At 42.7% G+C, this 17,058-nt stretch overlaps 1 protein-coding gene across 2 annotated transcripts in view; it reads left to right on the top strand.

Annotated features, from left to right (window-relative positions):
* The window catches only part of DCDC2 (doublecortin domain containing 2), a 156,783-nt gene that overhangs the window by 118,146 nt on the left and 21,579 nt on the right, over nucleotides 1-17,058 (top strand). For both annotated transcript variants that reach the window (XM_025891267.2, XM_025891266.2), the window contains one exon: nucleotides 11,963-12,063. In XM_025891267.2, coding sequence (XP_025747052.1) covers nucleotides 11,963-12,063 — 101 coding nt within the window. The remainder of the gene's footprint in view (nucleotides 1-11,962; nucleotides 12,064-17,058) is intronic.

Genomic DNA, 17,058 nt, shown 5'->3' with positions numbered 1-17,058 from the left:
CAAGCAAATAGAAGCATGCTATCTGTAAAATGCCAAAACGGTTAGATTGAAATGCTCTCACTCAGATTTAATGAACAATTCAGGCATACTACCTGCACCAAATAGATGAGATGCAAAATTATCCAGTCCCTTTATTCAGAATGACTGGTTTGCGCCAACGTGCTTGCTTGCCCTGCGGGTCCCTCTCCCCTGAGTGAGGACCGCAGTTGACAGACTCTCCAGCACCTGTCTCAGGATTAGACTCACTTTAAAAGTGGTGATTCTGGCTTTATTCTTCCAGTGGAGTATTGGCATTGTTGAGCATATTATTTTAAAAAGTGTATTATTGCTAGTTGTTGAAAGCGTATGTTGGAGTCTTAGATTCTCAAAGGAGTACTTTAGTAATAATTGGGATTAATAGCCAACTTTTGAAAACGCAGTCTCTATTTTCATGTTTGAGCTGGTATTTAATCCCATAAGTATATGCCATCTATGTAATTTGGAAACAAATATGTAGAGAAATGTTTCAGTCTTCCATCTCAAGTTTTATGGACTGCAGTTAGAGTTAGAAAATTTTAAATCCTGGTTTTTCCTCAGTCTTTGGGTCTTGAGATTGCTTGAATGAATTCTTAGTAGTTTTCTGGAGTTACGGAGTCTTTTATTTCTCTGAGATGATTGTTAATGACCAAATCAGTTAGGTCTGCAGGTTGAAGGTGCCTTGTTTCCTGGGACGGGTGCTGCCCTGCCTCCCCCAGCCCCGACTCCCTGCAGACAGATTACCATTGAGACATTTAGCTAAGGTTTAAACTCCAGGACATGTCTGCATAGCAAGAGCAATTGGTATTTTCGTGACATACAGTTCTAGTAACATTTGTGTTATCAAGATGAAGATGGTCTGCTTTGGTGTAACTCGGTCATGAGTGGCTGGGGGAGCAGTTTGAGTTTTTGCAAGAATGCTTGGATTTCATTAGACATGCTTGTGCACGGGGGACATAGGTTTAGCTACAGCTTTATGGTGCGGACATCTGTGACAAATTCATTGGAAGCCGGGAGTTAGAAAAGATGGGGTTTGACACCTCTCCCCACCCCACCCGTTCAGCCCTCCCTATCTTCATGGTCTCAGGCTTCTGAGTTCAGTCTTACAAGTTTTCTCAGCTTCACAGCGAATCATCTTGGAAGAGTGGTCCACACTCCCATCTTCACTTCCTCACCACTGTTTCAAACCATACCCCAATATAATCTGATCTTCATGCTCTACTGAAATTGCTCTCACTTCGTTGACCAGATCACTGGGATGCCAAACTGGAGGGCACTTTTTATTTTTTTTTATTTGAAGATTTTATTTACCGATTTGAGAGAGAGAAAGAGCATGAGCAGGGGGAGGGGCAGAGGGAGAGGGAGAAGCAGGCTCCCCGCTGAGCAGGGAGCCCGATTCGGGACTCGAGCCAGGACCCCGAGATCATGACCTGAGCCAAAGGCAGATGCTGAACCGACTGAGCCACCCAGGTGCCCCTGGAGGACACTTTTTATTTTATTTATTTATTTATTTTAAATTTAATTTAATTATGTTATGTTAGTCACCATATGTTATGGTGAGTCATATGTTATGTTAGTCATCATTAGTTTTTGATGTCGTGATCCATGAGTCATTGTTTGTGTATTGGAGGACACTTTTTAATAGTGATTGCTCCTTTGTCATTGCTTTCTTTTCTCCCTGGGCTTCCCAGACACCTCGCTCTCTGATTTTTTTCTCATAGCTGTCATTATTTGTTTTCAATCTTTGTGAGTTCCTCTTCTGCCCATCCCTTAAACATTGCTTCCTAGAATTTTGTCCCCGGTCATCTTCTATTCTCATTGCAAGTTACTGTCCAGACCCATGACTTCCTTTACCAGCTGCATTCACATATTCCCCCAATCTATGCCCTCATGCTAGAACATTACCCCAGTCAACAGATCTGTATCTCCAACCGCTTACCTGACACATCTGTCGAGTTGCTTCCCTGGGGACTCTAACCAGGACATCCTGTTCAGAACTCATCATCTCGCTTCTGTCCCTCATCTTGGTAAATAGCTCTACTAACCATGGAGACCCCCGCCCCCCCGGGGGCCGCAAACCTGAGAGTCCCCTGCGGCTCTTTCACTTCTCCCCTCCCCCATCCGGGGGGTCCTGGAGTCCCGGGAGTACAGCTTTGTGTCCCTGGTGTCCCTCTGCCCATCCCACTACCACTGCCTTCACGTGGGAGCTACAAGTCTGGCGCAGACCACGGTCCCCCTGAGCAGGGCCTGTCCTGCTGTCACAACGGATGCGCGGGACCCATCCTTTCAGGCTTTACTTCCCATCCCATTCAAGCCTCTTGTTGCTTCTGTCTGACCCACATTCCGGGCTTCCCTTCCTACAGTCTCAGCCAGCCTTCTCACTCTGACCCGATACCTCCCACCGGGCAACCCTCCTCCAGGACAGTCCCCCACCCCAGCCCCTCGGGTTGCTCTTCATCGTCTGTAAGACCAAGTTCAGAGTCTGTTCTATCAGACAAGTTTTTCCAAATCCTTCCCCACCCACCCACCCTCCCCAGCCCTGCAGCCCATCCAACTGCAGTCCCTGCCTCTCGGGCTTTGCACACACTGATCTTTCTGTCTGGATGCCCTTCCTCGGCTCTCCAGGGACGAGTTCCATTTGTCTTTGGATTTGTAGCTTCTGTTTCTCAGAAGCTTTGATTGTCCCCCTCTCTGCTCCCCCCTTTCCTGCCTCTGTGCACTCTCTCCAGACAGCCTGTGCAGCCCTCACTATGCTTACTCTGTGCCGTTGATGTTCTCCTTCGATTCCCCAGCAGACAGAGAGCATCTTGGTCATCTTTCTATGGCTGGCATCCAGCACGGGCCTGAGCACGAGGAGGTTTGGTGGACATCGGCAGGATGAATGAACAAATGAATGAATGAACAAAAAGTTGAGGAATTTAATAGAACCCAGTATTTCTATTATGTGCAAGTACTCTGTTTGTTACCAGAAGAAAATTCCTAGAGTAGCGTAGTAGTCTCAGGAGGGCTGGCTGTGTTACAGACTGGAACACACAAGGTCGTTTGAAGGTAATTGGACCAGCCAGAAATTCAGAACAGGAACTGAGAATTTTAGGCCACTTATTAAGTAACTTCAAGTCACTGGGGTATAAAGAGGAACAATTCAATTATTCTGATAAACTAAAACTAATTTGCAGTGCAATTTTTATAAGGTAACAAAATTAGAAAGGAAAAAGTAAAGCCCTATATTCTTATTGACTTAGGCAAACCTAATCGGAGGTACTTTATTATTCTTAGTCCCGTGTATCTGATACAGACTTTAGTCTATATAGGTTACAAAATGGTTAAGAGTCATGAATTCTACGTATTGTAAATGTGTGCTTCATTCTTTGTCCTCTGAATATTTCTGATTTTGATGAAAATCATAAAACGTCTGTATCCAAAAAAAAAAAAAAAAAGATTAAAAAAGGAACGCAGGGGTAAGAACAAAACTGCCCGTGATCTGGACAAATCAGTGGTAATCATCCTGCTTCTAAGTTCTGTCTGTACTTGAAAATGTCGTTGCACCCATTTAAATTCAAGGTAAAACAACCATCATGGTTAAGATCAAGTCTGCGCAGTCTTCCCAGTCAGATGTAAACCTCAGTTGTGTCGCGGGTGGTATTTAATACCCTGCCGTGGGAGTCAGGGAATAGAAAGAAACCACATATAAACCGCGGCCGAGAAAACTCCGCCTGTATAAGCATATGGATAAAGGCGTTTCCCTGTAATATTCTAAATTGCCAAAGAAAAATATCACTTGCGATATTCCCGTTTCTGGGAAGAGTTTCCATTTGGGTTTGTAGGACATAATGAAACACATGGAGAAGATTAGTGATTAAAAAACATTCGGGTTATATTTCTGTACTGCCTCAGACACGCTCAGAATATGTGCTGTCATGTGCTCTGATTCTTCCTAACGATAATACCCTTTAAGGCCGAGGAGTGCTGTGAGGAGGGTACTGTGTAAGTCCTACAAGGATCGGGGCAGGGTTGGCCAATAGCCTCTCATAAGGAAGCATTATCACATGTGGATGCCTTCTTCCGCTCTGCCTCCCTGCTTGCTGAACATTATGGGGGCTGCCTCACACTGGGTCAGCTTTCGGGAAGTGCTTCCTTTAAATTTCAATAAGATATGATGGTGGTAGTCTATATCTACGGAGAGTTTATGTATTAGAAATTGGGTGTATTTCACATGCGAATAGTATTCCCATTAACATTAGCTAATGAAAATAATTTTTATGTCACCTTCTTAACCATTTTAATTTTAATTCTGTCTCTGATGACTGATGTGACACATAGATAGGGTGCATAGTTTTTCTTGCAAAAAGGCCTATATATATTTTTTTTTCTTCCTAGAATATTATTTTATACACTGAGAGCTATAAACTCCTTGTTTCCCCACATTTTTTTTCTCTACTTGGTTTAATGAGCTACATTTTAAAATTAACGTTTTGTTTCTAATTTACCATTTCTTTATGAGGCAATCTTGGTAGTAAATCATAGGAAAATGTTTATAGTCACATTAAACTTTTCTTGCTTACATGTGGAGCTTCCACTTAATAGATACCTCATATTTCCAGAGAGTACTCAGAACTGGGCACTGTGCTGTGATTTTTCTTCTTATTTGTCCTGATAAGTTCCCACTGATTTCAAAACATGGAACTCATCAAAATATGGCTTACAATACTATTTAAAAACGATTGTTAATAATTGTAGTGAGGAGGTATGCTTTCAACGAGGTGGTTGGGCTTTAATACTAATTATCACCAATTCCATGCACCTGCCATTCATTATCTGGTAACTTTTCTTACTTGAGAACGTCCGAGTCCTGTGACATTACTAGACTGAGCTATGGATGCCCCGAGACTGGGAACCCTTCTGTTTCCACCCCTCTAGCTGCAGAGGCTAAACAAGCATGAGCATCTGTTTTCCCTTTCTGTGGGGAAACAGATTCCTATTTATGAGAAACTCCACAGTAATGCTGCGAGCACTCCACCTCAGCAGCTCTGCTTTCATTTTTTTTCTGGGCAATAAAATTCATAAGGGGTAAGTGAAAAATAATTGAGGAGCATTTTTATTTTTACTAGCATGTTTGCTATTGCTTTACGGCGTAATATACCCTAAAGTGTCTACTCACGAGTCAAACAAGAAAGATTAGAGCTGCATTTGGGTGGATGTGCATCCAAGCATTGAATTTGATCCTTAGTAGAATAATTGAATGAGAGCAGTTTTGTGTATCAAATTTATCCCCGTTCTTTAGTTTGTTAGCAAATGGCTTTTATTACAAAGGTTTCGGGGTGGGGGGAGAGGTTAAAAAAATGGCAATCCCTTTCCTGTTGGCAGATGGGGGGGGTGGTGTCTGGGGGCGGTGGTGGTTGGTTTCTGCACCTCGTAAGGGAGTGAGAAGGAGAAGTAATAACAGAGGAAGAAAACAAAAGCCGGAGGACTTGCAAGGCTTTTTCGGACCACCGCCTGAATGGCAGACGCATGGTGTATTAATTTCCTGTTACTGTGGTAACGACTTACCACAAATGGAGTGGCTTGAAACAACGTACAAATTCTTTATGGCATGGTCCTGGAGGTCAGAATCTTGAGTCCCTAAGGGGGAAAATTTGCATCCTTGCCGTTTTCAGTTTTCTAAGGTTGTCCGCAATTCCCTGGCTTATGGTCCCCTCCCTCTTCAAAGCCGGCAATGACCAGGCAAGTCTTTCTCACACTGTGTCGCTGGGCCCCTGATTCTCCTGCCTCTCTCTTTCATTTATGATGACCTGTGTGATTACACTGGGTCCACAAGACTAATCCAGGATCATCTCAGGGTCATCTGATTAGCAATGGTAATTCCATCTTCAACCTTAATTCACCTCCGCCATGCAATGCAACATATTCACCATTTCTGAGGATTAGGACATGGACATCTTTGGGGGGCTATTATCTTAGCTACCACAGTATAGCATACATAGTCGATCCCTGTGTAGGTGGCACTCCAACCTTCTTTCTCTTCAACCTCCATATCCCCCTCCTCATCCGAAGGCTATACTGCCATGTAGGGCCTGATGGGGCATCATCCCTGTAACAGCACGAAGAATTAATGGGCTGGGCTAGTGGCTTTTAAATGGTATGCTCCTATATTTCATCCCTGTGCAGCAAATGTTTCTGAGTGCCTGCTCTTCATTCTCTCAACAAATACCCTTTGAACACCTGCGTGCTGAGCTCCATGACGTGCTGGGGATCAGCACTGAACAATATGGGCATGCTACCTGCGCTCTTGGAGCTTACGGTTTGGTGGAGACTGACAAACACTGAAACACCAAATAAATAGGAAAAGTATCAGCTCATAATAAATGCTAGGCAGAGGATTAAAAACAGCAGTATGAATGACTGGGTGGCTACTGGAGTAGGGAGGAGGAAGGTTTCTGAGATCTGAATGGCAAGGAGCAGCCAATCATGTGAAAAAAGGGGAAAGAATATTCCAGGCAGAGGGCATAAGAAGTACAAAGGCAGGAATGAGTTTTCTGTTGGAGAAACAGAATGTGGCTGGAGTGTAATGGGCAAAGGGAGAGTGGTATGAAGTGTGTGCCAAGAGGGAGGTAAGTGCCTGATCACACCCTTGTAAGCCATGGTAGAGACCTTGGGTTCTTTGCATGATGGAAAGACATTAGAGAGTTTCTAAACAGTTTTTCTCATTTATTGAGATCACTTGGCTGTTTTGTGGAGGATGAATTACAGGATAGCAAGAGGGAAGAAGAGAGACACTGATGTGTAAGCTTTGCAATGGCCTGTCCTGCAGAGAATGGTGATTAGACCAAGTTGATAGTGGAGACAGAAATTATATTCCCAGATTTGGGATATATTTAAAAGGAAATTGAATTGACAAGACAACAGTGGAATGGATGCAAGGAGTGAGAACAATATGGAAGTGAGGATAATTCCCAGATTTGGGAATTAAGGGGTACTGCCATTTCCTGGGGTGGGGAAGAGAGATGATGAGCAGTTGGTGGTGGAGGGGAGAGGACCAGATTTCTGTTTTGACCATATTAAGGTTGAGATGCCCATTTTATATCAAAGGTGAGATGTCAAGTTAGACAACTGGATATATAAGTTTTGGGATCTCTGAGGAGGCTGATCTAGGTTAGAGTCATTGGCAGACGGCTGGTGTTCAAACCATGATCTTTTTAAAAAAATTTTTATTGTTATGTTAATCACCATACATTACATCATTCGTTTTTGATGTAGTGTTCCATGATTCATTGTCTGTGCGTAACACCCAGTGCTCCACGCAGAATGTGCCCCCTTTAATACCCATCACCAGGCTAACCCATCCCCCCACCCCCTTCCCTCTAGAACCCTCAGTTTGTTTTTCAGAGTCCATCGTCTCTCATGTCAAACCATGATCTTGATGAGACCATCCAAGGAGAGAAGTGGACCCATGATGCAGCTCCGGGTGGTCCAGCACTTAGAAGGTGAACAAGAGGAGCCTGGGTTGGCCAGGGAGGCAGCAGCTGGTGGTGCTGCCAGAGCGTGGAGAGCTGAACGGAGAAATGGAGAGCTAGAGACGGACTGATCTACAGACGGACTCCATCAGGCAGCTGCATGGGGATGAGGGTGCAAGGAGTAAACCAGAGGTTGAGGACGCAGGCATGAGATGGGAGCGAGCACCGTGGACTCTGCAGGTGGGCTGTGATGGAAGTGCCTGCACAGGATGAAGGGAGTGTGTGCTAAAGTGGAGTTGGCGTTGTCCGTGGCGTTGTACTCAGTGCTCAGGCCACGGTGTGGAATGGCTCATCGCCTGGGTACTGAAACTACTCAGGTGGTGGATACAGGATGGAGAGGGACAGATGGGCGAGGCTTCCTGCAAAATGAGACACTCAGTGGAGAGACTGAGGATTTATAGGAGATTAATCATATCAATGAAAGTTGTATGAAAACCGGGATGTCCGTAGGCTCAGGGGAAGTTTTGGAAGAGCAAATTCAGTACTTGGCGGAGTGCGCAGGGGCTGGGTGGGAGGGGCGCGGAGCAGGAAGCGATGGAACCACGAACTTATCTTTCCACTTAAATTTCAATGAGCATTTATTGAGGACTTACTGTGGGGAGTGCACCGTGCTTATTCTTGGGAAACAAGGACCCACAGGCAGGAAAGGAGCTTCAGGGCAGGTACATGGAAAGATAAATAGCCCATGTGTCTGTAAGTTTTCCAGAAGCTGCTAAGCTTGTCAAGAGCAACCCTTTCAGGTTTTCCAGAGTGATTTTTTATATGGTGGATCTTGATACCCATCAATCAAATGAATGAAATCTACCTATTCATTTAAAAACAATGCTTCGGGAGATGAACCATGAGAGACGATGGACTCTGAGAAACAAACTGAGGGTTCTAGAGGGGGGTGGGGTGGGGGGACGGGTTAGCCTGGTGATGGGTATTAAAGAGGGCACGTTCTGCGTGGAGCACTGGGTGTTATGCACAAACAATGATTCATGGAACACTACATCCAAAACTAATGATGTAATGTATGGTGATTAACATAACATAATAAAAAAAAACAATGCTTCGTTGTTCAATATCGTCATTAATTACAATGTGGTACCACCACACCCAGCAACTTACTGTGTTTTCGGGTAACATTTCATGATATGGGAAATGCTCATGAAGTGATTTTAAAGTCAAAAAACACTTAAAAATTATATATACAGTAAGATCCCACTTTTATGAGTGTGTGTGTGTGTGTGTGTGTGTGTGTGTGTGTAAGGGAGAGAGAGAGGGAGAAACAGAAAAAGGCAGGGAGAGAGAGTCCGTTGTCAAATTATTAGTGGTGCTTATCTCTGGGTCATGAGGTTAGAAGGATGTTTGTTTTCTTCATTTTCCAAGCTTTCTAAAATGCATACATATTATATAAACAATGTATCATCAATACATGCTGTGTAAAAATATTTTTCCTCTAGAAATTCTTCTCTGTTTTTAATTTTATGACATGTATAATAAACATTAAAATCCTAGTAGGCTTTCTCTCATCACAGAGTAATTTCCTGGCTGTTCTTCCTTTTTTTTTTTTTCCACCATTTATTCCTGTGAATTCCCTGCTGACCTTCCCTTCTTGCCCCGTGCCCCTGAAGGAGATGGCTCCCACATCAGTTCACTGATGAACAAGACTCTCCACCCACACTGCAGATGGACACGTTTGTCTCTTTATTCTCTCTGTCGCCATACATGACGTTGAGTTTTGTAGATGTGTCCCTTTGCCTTTTATATCCTATGGCTGCCATTTTCCATTCCAGTGCCCTTTCAATCTTATTTTGTTTGTTATTATTGGTTTTATTTTTCTTTTCCTATGAAATGTTTATTCTAAAACACATCTGCAAGTCATTCATAGCTCTGGTTGGATCAAGTTAAGCATTCCATTGGATGTGAGTATTTAAGAATGTATTCCTTTCGTATCTGTAGGTTTCTCTTGGTAGTGTCTTTGAAAGCAAGTGTAACACTTGGATGCCCAAATGTCATCCAAAAATGTCATGTACTCAGGTCATAACTAGAGCGCAACATCTTTCACTGAAGGTTGACTCAAGGGCCATTTTCGGGACGAGTATGATTACTGTCTTCTAAGGTAATCCAGAAGGTAGCAATGAATGTCAAATATGCCTAATTTTCCTTTTAAAACTACACTGGAGATAACATTTGATAAATTGTGCAGCCTTTTTTTGAAATTTGCCTCTGCACGTTCTCAAGGTTATGAACTCCACATGTGACTAAGGCAGAATTTATTTGTATAGTTTCTGCCATTGTTTTCTTGAGTTCCAAGTTCCCCAGAGTTTGATGGAGAGACCAAGAGCTTACCGTATATCTGTTGACTCCCAGTTTTGTAGACTTGATTACTCCCTTTCACTTTTCCTGCTTTATGACAATAATTGTGAGCCATTTTCCTAGCCCCTCGAAGTAGCCTTCCCTGCACTCTTGCTAGGTCAAGGATGGCTTTGTTGAGTGTGTAACCAAAACGCTGTGCATTTCTTTCTACATCCATGAGGCTGTCAGCACATTTTCTATTTTGCTTTCTATATTCTTTCTTCTGATGTTGCTGAGGTTTTGGCTGAGATTTCACTGTGGATTCATGTCCTCAGTTGTAAGACAAGACCAAGTCAGGACATAATCCTTGGATATGCTGCATGGGCCATGTCTTTGGGGAGGATTAGTGCTAGTGATAATCCAGAATAGTTGCCAGTGCTGACATCCTCATTTGGTGATGATGTTGTAGGGATTCCCGTATACATGTATATTTTCAGTTTTGATATACATGTAAGATGATTTAACTGAGAAAACTCTAGTTGAATGAAAAATTACTCTGGATTGCTTAAGCATACAAGAGCTGAAGGAAAGAAGGGGTCATTGGGTGGAAAGACTTTGTTGGATGATAGGAAGAACCAGTCTGGGATTAAATGATTGCTGTAGATAATCCTCAAAATGAGTTAATCCATGTGAATTAATCTAACATGTATAATCAGCTTTGAGGGCAGCCCTGTTGTCCCTGGTTTTTAAAAAGGAGACTAGAGAAGCTAATATCCAGTCAAGTTACAAAAAAGTAATTAAAAAGGAAAATGGTTTCTCTAGGAGAAACAAGAAGGGCTTGAGTGTGGTTATATTTCCTCTCTCCTTCCCTCCCTTTTTCACTTGGTTATATGTTCTGAGTGCCCATGGCGCTCTGCTCCAGCCGTTACCTGTTCTAGCATTTCCTCCAGGGCAGTACCTTACTGGGGGTGTGTATACATCTCCAAATATACACTCATGGGTCTGTAAGCAACCTGAGCGACATCTCATGTATGTCTTCGGTGGCCACCGTGACTCACATGGCGCCTTACATATACTCGATCCTCCACGAATGTAAAGGGATGTTTTCCATTTCATCATAAATAACGAGTGACTTTTATAACTTTAACAATATGGAGTGTTATTATGTGACACATGTCAGATAATTGTGCTCTGGGAAACAAGCTTCCAATGGAGAAATAGAGGAGGTTTTAAGATAAAAGATGAAACCATATTTTCTAAACTGCAGGGCGAGTTTTGTAGTAGATTACCAGAGAAGGAGGTGAAATCTCCATCCCTGGAGATCCTTAAAAATTGGGCAGAGGAAACATCTGTGAGAAGGACGGAAGGCTTAAGCCTATTTTGGGGCACACAGATAGAATGACAAACTATTCTGTGATGCTTTGATGACTTGGCCTGGAGGAGAGAAGACTGAGGGGAAACAGGGAAACTTCTTTGGATACAGAAAACAGCTATCGTTGCTTTCCGTGGGAAAACAAGTCACGGGAGCTTAACCTAAAGCCTTAGAGATTTAGGTTACATTTTACGGTTAAGGATTTTTGAGAACTAGGCTGTGAAAATCCTGTGGAAATCTGCAAACTAAAAGACTGATTTGTGTGAGACCGAGAATCAATGATTCTGTTGCAGGAAAAAAATACATATTTTTTATTATTGCTCCAAATAGAATTATGCCAACACACTATATTCAGTGCCTGGCATTCTTGTGGGAAAGAAGAACCTCTAAAACTAGTATTTTTGGGCAAACAAGCATCATCACTGTTTTGTGGATAGGAGTGGGGAGCAGGTAACAGGTGTGAGGTCCTTTCTATGTAAATACCTCTACAGGGGTGTGTTATTAGACCCGCAGCCTGAGGGTGAGGAGTCTGGGACACAGCTCTGCTCTGCTCAGTCAGCCTCGTCTTCACCACTGACCCTCTTCCCTGTGAAAATGCGGAAATGTGTGTGTGGCGGAGGGGGTGGGGAGGGAGGGCTGCAAAAACCCTATCAGTACGAAGGGAAGCAAAATACCTATTAAGAAGCATTATCTTCATTAGGTATTTGATTGCAGTTTCAACATTCAGCCACATGATGTCACCATTGGATTTTGATTTTCACTGTGCATTTGTCTCCAATAATAGATGAAGGCGTTTTCAAAGCTGGAGCAGAGAGGTCTGAGACACGGGGGGCAGCAGAAGTCCAAGAAGATGAAGACACTCAAGTTGAGATCCCAGTTGACCAGGTAGTCGCCATGTTTTTAAAAATATGCATAAACTAATGACCACTTTTTTCTTTCAATTTTTGTGTTGTCTGCTCCAGGCTGTTCCTCCGAGTAGGCTGGTTAGACCCTCTCAGGTGCTGGGTGGTCGAATGACCCACAACACCCCCTCAGGTCTTCCTAGCAGTCCTACAAAGAATAGCCATTTGAGTTGTCTTTTTTAATTTTAATTTTTTAAATAATGTTGATGTAACTTTAATAAATAGCATGGAAGAGTAAGGTGGATTGGGTAAGCCAGGAGATGCAAAGGGGGAGAAAGTTTGATACAGAAAAAGCATATTGGCTGGGGGTTTTTGTCTAGAAAAAAGGTCCTCCCTTCAGAAAAACATTTTTTTTTTTTAAAACCTGTGATATTCTATCCTTTAGGGCCCTTGAAATTGTTGTGGTTGGAATTAATTTTTCATAGAAGAATTGCTTATACAAGTACAGTGCGCGTTATTTGCTGTGTGTGTGCTGATTTTCTTTTTCGGCCAACAGAACACGGTACTTGTAGGAGAGAGAGAATGAGCGTGAGCGTGTGAGCGTGTGTGTGTGTCCATGTGCTTACAGAAGGGATGAAGTAGTGCTAGTGTTGGCTAAATGATGCAAGAAATAAGTCAGTTAGGCTTTTTAATACGACTCAGCTGGATTTCTTACATTTCTAGATGGAGCACTGGCATCGAGGTAGGGAGGACGAAGTCATAACCGCAGGCTCGAGGGAATGGGAAGTCACTAGGAACTGTCACTTGTCCTCTGACTATTATGTGAGATTTCCCCTACAGAAAGCAAATTTCACAATCCAGCAAGTTCCATAGATGATCTTCTCAATTGTATTTGTCTTTAACAGCGTGGCAGCGAAATTGCTGCTTGATTATTCCACAGGCATTTCCCATAAGCGTCGCCTTCCTGATGAAAAGCCTCATGTGTTAAAACTCACACAGATTTCAAAAATCCAATTTATTACCCAGGATTAGCCACAACTAATAATTTTTCATAAACTCCAGTTATGGGTATTTTTTTTCCTGAGGGAAAATGGAATTTTAAGTCTTCTATGAAAGCTGTAATTAAATGTTACATTTGAAGACAAGAGTAATCATCATGGATGTAGAGCACCGAACAGCTGCCCAACACAAGACGAATTTATTCCAGAGTCAGAAGGCCAGATGATATCAGGACAGAATCAGACCGCGATTGCCACAAGAGAACTCTCTTTGTCAATCACGTAACAAGTTTCAAAACCTGTGATAGGGGTTTCATTACTCGTAAGTTTTGTGTCGCGGGAAGGGGAGCCGATAGAGGGAAGGAGCTGGTCTCTGACGCTACCTGAACAGCCTTGGCTAAGTGTTTGCAGAACTCCATTTCTCATTTGACTGGAGAGGGTTAGCTTATTAACATGCGAGCACGCAGAGACACTGGGTGAACAGACTGGCGAAAGCTGGGCAATGTCAACACACTGATGTCACTTCGAAGGAAATGAAACCCGGTAAAAAAAAGTCGGAACGCCTTTCTTCTTTGACCCCGTTGGTAGTACGGCTGGAATTGGCTGGTGCACATGGTTGGTGAGAGATACTTACGGGGTCCAGTGTCAGAGTCATTCTCATTATGGCCTGCTGACCTTCTGCTCCCTGTCCTCAGCGGCTGTGTTATCAGTACTATGAAGAACCAAGTGAGGGTGTGGAGAAGTAAGCGTAAAGCTCCATGACAGTTAAGAACAACTCTGCAGCTGTACTCTATTGGTGCTTTTCATGAAGCAGTAGGTACTGTTTACTAAGTACCTCCCAAGTGCCAGGCACCGTACTAGGTACTTTTATCTCATGTAATCGTGATGACAGCCCTGAAACACAGGTCTTATCACGCCTGCGTTATGTAGGGAAAGAAAGTGAGCTCATGTAGGTGGACGTGCTTGTCCAAGCTTGTCCCATTATGTAGAGAAGTTTGTATTTGAATGCAAGTCTGTCCAGTTTCAAATTGTATGAGTGATCTGCGGAAAGAGTATTAGATGCCAAAAATAAAAACAAAAACCCCAAACCCCAAAAAGCCAATTATTAGCTTAAGGAAGGAAAAACATTCCTACACAGGAAAGGAAATGTAGTCGTCATATACTACTTGGCTCAGCTATGAATGACACTTACGTACACCCCCTTTCGGGCCATGCCCAGTTAATTTCTTGGGACTGATTCCCTATCATCTCAATGGTTCATGTTATAATTTTAGTCAAAGGGCCACGGGCAAGGCCATGTGTGTGTGTGTGTGTGTGTGTGTGTGTGTGTGTGTGCGCGCGCGCGCAAATATCATGTGTAATCGGCCAAGTAATGTATCTATGCCTGAATAACAGATCAAGTTTTAGAAGTAAATATTGCCAGGAGCCAATTCTCCATGGATCTCTTGTGTTTTTGCATATCTTATGAGCAGAGGGACAGATTGCCTTTGTTCTGGACTATCTTTTCTAGGTTTTTTTTTTTTTTTTTGCTTTGGATTATCTTTTGAATAAGCTCAGAAGACAGACATAGTGACTTCCTCCGGAACAATCATTCTCAACTCGAGGGCAGCCTTGCCTCTGAGGGATGTTTGGCAATTTCTGGGGACATTTTTTGATTGTTGTAACTGAGGGAGTACTCCTGGCAGCTGGTGGGAAGTGGCCAGGGATGCTGCTAAATATCCGGTAATGCACACGACAGCCCTCAACAACAAAACGTTATTCAGCCCAAAATGTTAATAGGACTGAGATGAGAACCCTTGGCATGGAGAAAAGGCCAGGTTTGTTTATTGTCCAGTGTCATAAGGATAATGTCTTCCTGCGGTGCAGGGCCAGTGAGGTTTAGTATCCATTATAAAAGATATGGTGCCATCAAACTGTATGCTCAAAACTAGTCAAAATTGGGGGTGCCTGGGTGGCGCAGTTGGTTAAGCATCCAACTCTTGGTGTCTGCTCCGATCGTGATCTCAGGGTCATGGGATCGAGCCCTGTGTCAGGCTCGTGGAGTCTGCTTAAGACTCTCTCCTTCTCCCCCTGCCCTTCTCACCCCTGCACGCAGGCATTCTCTCCCTTTAAGGTAAAGGAACAAATACAAAAAAGAAACTAGTCAAAATTGTAAATGTTGTGTGTATTTTAGCACCATAGAAGTATTTGGAAAAAGAAGATTGGGTTCTTTCCCTGGATTGTAAGCTGCCATTTGTATCACCTGGCCCCCCTTCCCATTGCCCTGTGGGAATGGGGCCTCAGGGAGTGGGTGCCCATGGTGATACTCTGGCTACCGCTGTTGTCGTGAGCAATAAAATTCTTTGTCTCTCACCCAGGAGTCTCATGTCTTCTGCCACGTCTCTGAAATCACGGCAGGCTAGTGAGTAAGCTTGTAAGTAGGGTAAAATTTCAGACCTTCCAGAGTCCTTGCCTCTACTGCATGGTGTTGGTGTGTTTAAGTGTGTAAATGCGGACTCATTCCAGCCAAGAACATGGCTGAACTCTTCCCAACGTTCAGACTCTTGTCATTTTTTCTTTTTTAGACAATCCTGTATCTAAGACTACTTCCAAACCCACGGGGAAACTGAAGAATGGCATGTTTTTTGAAATGTATTTGGGGAGAATAAATATCTTTTCTCAGGAGAGAGTTTAAGTCTAACAAGAATAAAGTATTCTTTTAAAAATTAGGGTTTTTTTTTTTTTTTTTTTTTTGCATGCACACTCCAAATCAGTCTGGTTCCTCATAAGCAGGAGAACAAGTGTGTGATTAGCCAGTACCTGTGCTTACACTTTGGCATGGGTGACTCATGTATCACTTATAAAGTGATGCTTTTCCAAGCTAAGGAGGCAAGAAAGTTAAGTAAAAGTAAAGTGCCTCTAGTAAGTAAGGATCAGGCTGGAGAACCCACCATCTCAGAAGCCCTAGCAAACAAATACCTATAAAATAGGCAAAAAAGAAGTTATATTTGGATTTTGTTCCATTGGAGAGAAGAGAGCAGAATATGGGGATAGTAAGTTACGAGGGTTTCGGGTTATTTTATAGCTCTCTTCATCCATTTGTAGTTGATTTTGAATAGTAAAATAATGAGAATTACAAGATGTTTTTATGTTAAGTAGTTTCATCAAATAGCATTTAAGCTGTGTCATGATCACTGGAGCAGAGAAAGCCTTTTTTTTAAATTGGAGGTTGTGTTATATACTCTTCTTCCTTGTTTGTTTAAAACTTAATTAATCATTAATAAAGTTACACATACAATATTTTTTAAGGTTTAACGAAGATTACAACAAAAATAGCAACCACGTGCCTCACCCCTCCCCACCTGGATTCCTGGACCACAGAGATAACCCGTTTGAACCAGTTCAGCTCTTTCTCATAGAAGACACCACTATATTTCTAAACCATACATCCTTTCCCTCCCTTCCATTTTAATACCTCTGAAATCTTTGGGTCTTACGAGTGATTGCGTGTCATGGTCTAATTGGCTTTTTTTTTTTTTTTTAATTCTGGGAGGTACATAAACTAATGGAGATCCTTTTAAATAGGTGACATTTCAAATTTGATAAAATAACTTTCTTGATTTTAGTTTTCAGATTTAGATACGATTAACTTTATCTCTAATGACTGTGCAAGATGGTTGGTTAAATCTCTTACCGACTCTTCTCCCCCACCCCCCGATAAGGCCACACGCACACAAACACAGACATACACGACCCTCTTCTTCTTTCATTCCATCCTCATTTTATGAGGATTTTTGGCCGAGTCAGCATTTAATCTCTATGTTATTTTTACTACATCAGGCTTATAGTTAGTTGAGCCACAGAGTGGACTCCGATTACATTTCCTTTCTTGCATAACACTCTTTTCCTCCTTCCTATTTTAGTAATTGCCTTTTTTAATTCATTGGCTTAGTTTCCTGTGTAGGTGTTACCAAGCCGTCTCTAAACTCTGCCAGGCGGTGGGTTTTCTCTTGGCGTGCGCAGGCGTGTGCAGTGATGATGACATTTCACCTTCAGCTTTT

The sequence above is a fragment of the Callorhinus ursinus genome, unplaced genomic scaffold (genome assembly GCF_003265705.2).
Source record: "Callorhinus ursinus isolate GAN/ISIS: 27379988/994484 unplaced genomic scaffold, GSC_fseal_2.0 scaffold26, whole genome shotgun sequence".
NCBI lineage: Eukaryota > Metazoa > Chordata > Mammalia > Carnivora > Otariidae > Callorhinus > Callorhinus ursinus.
The sequence above is the reverse complement of the archived record's forward strand: the minus strand, read 5'-3'. Positions and strand labels throughout refer to the sequence as shown.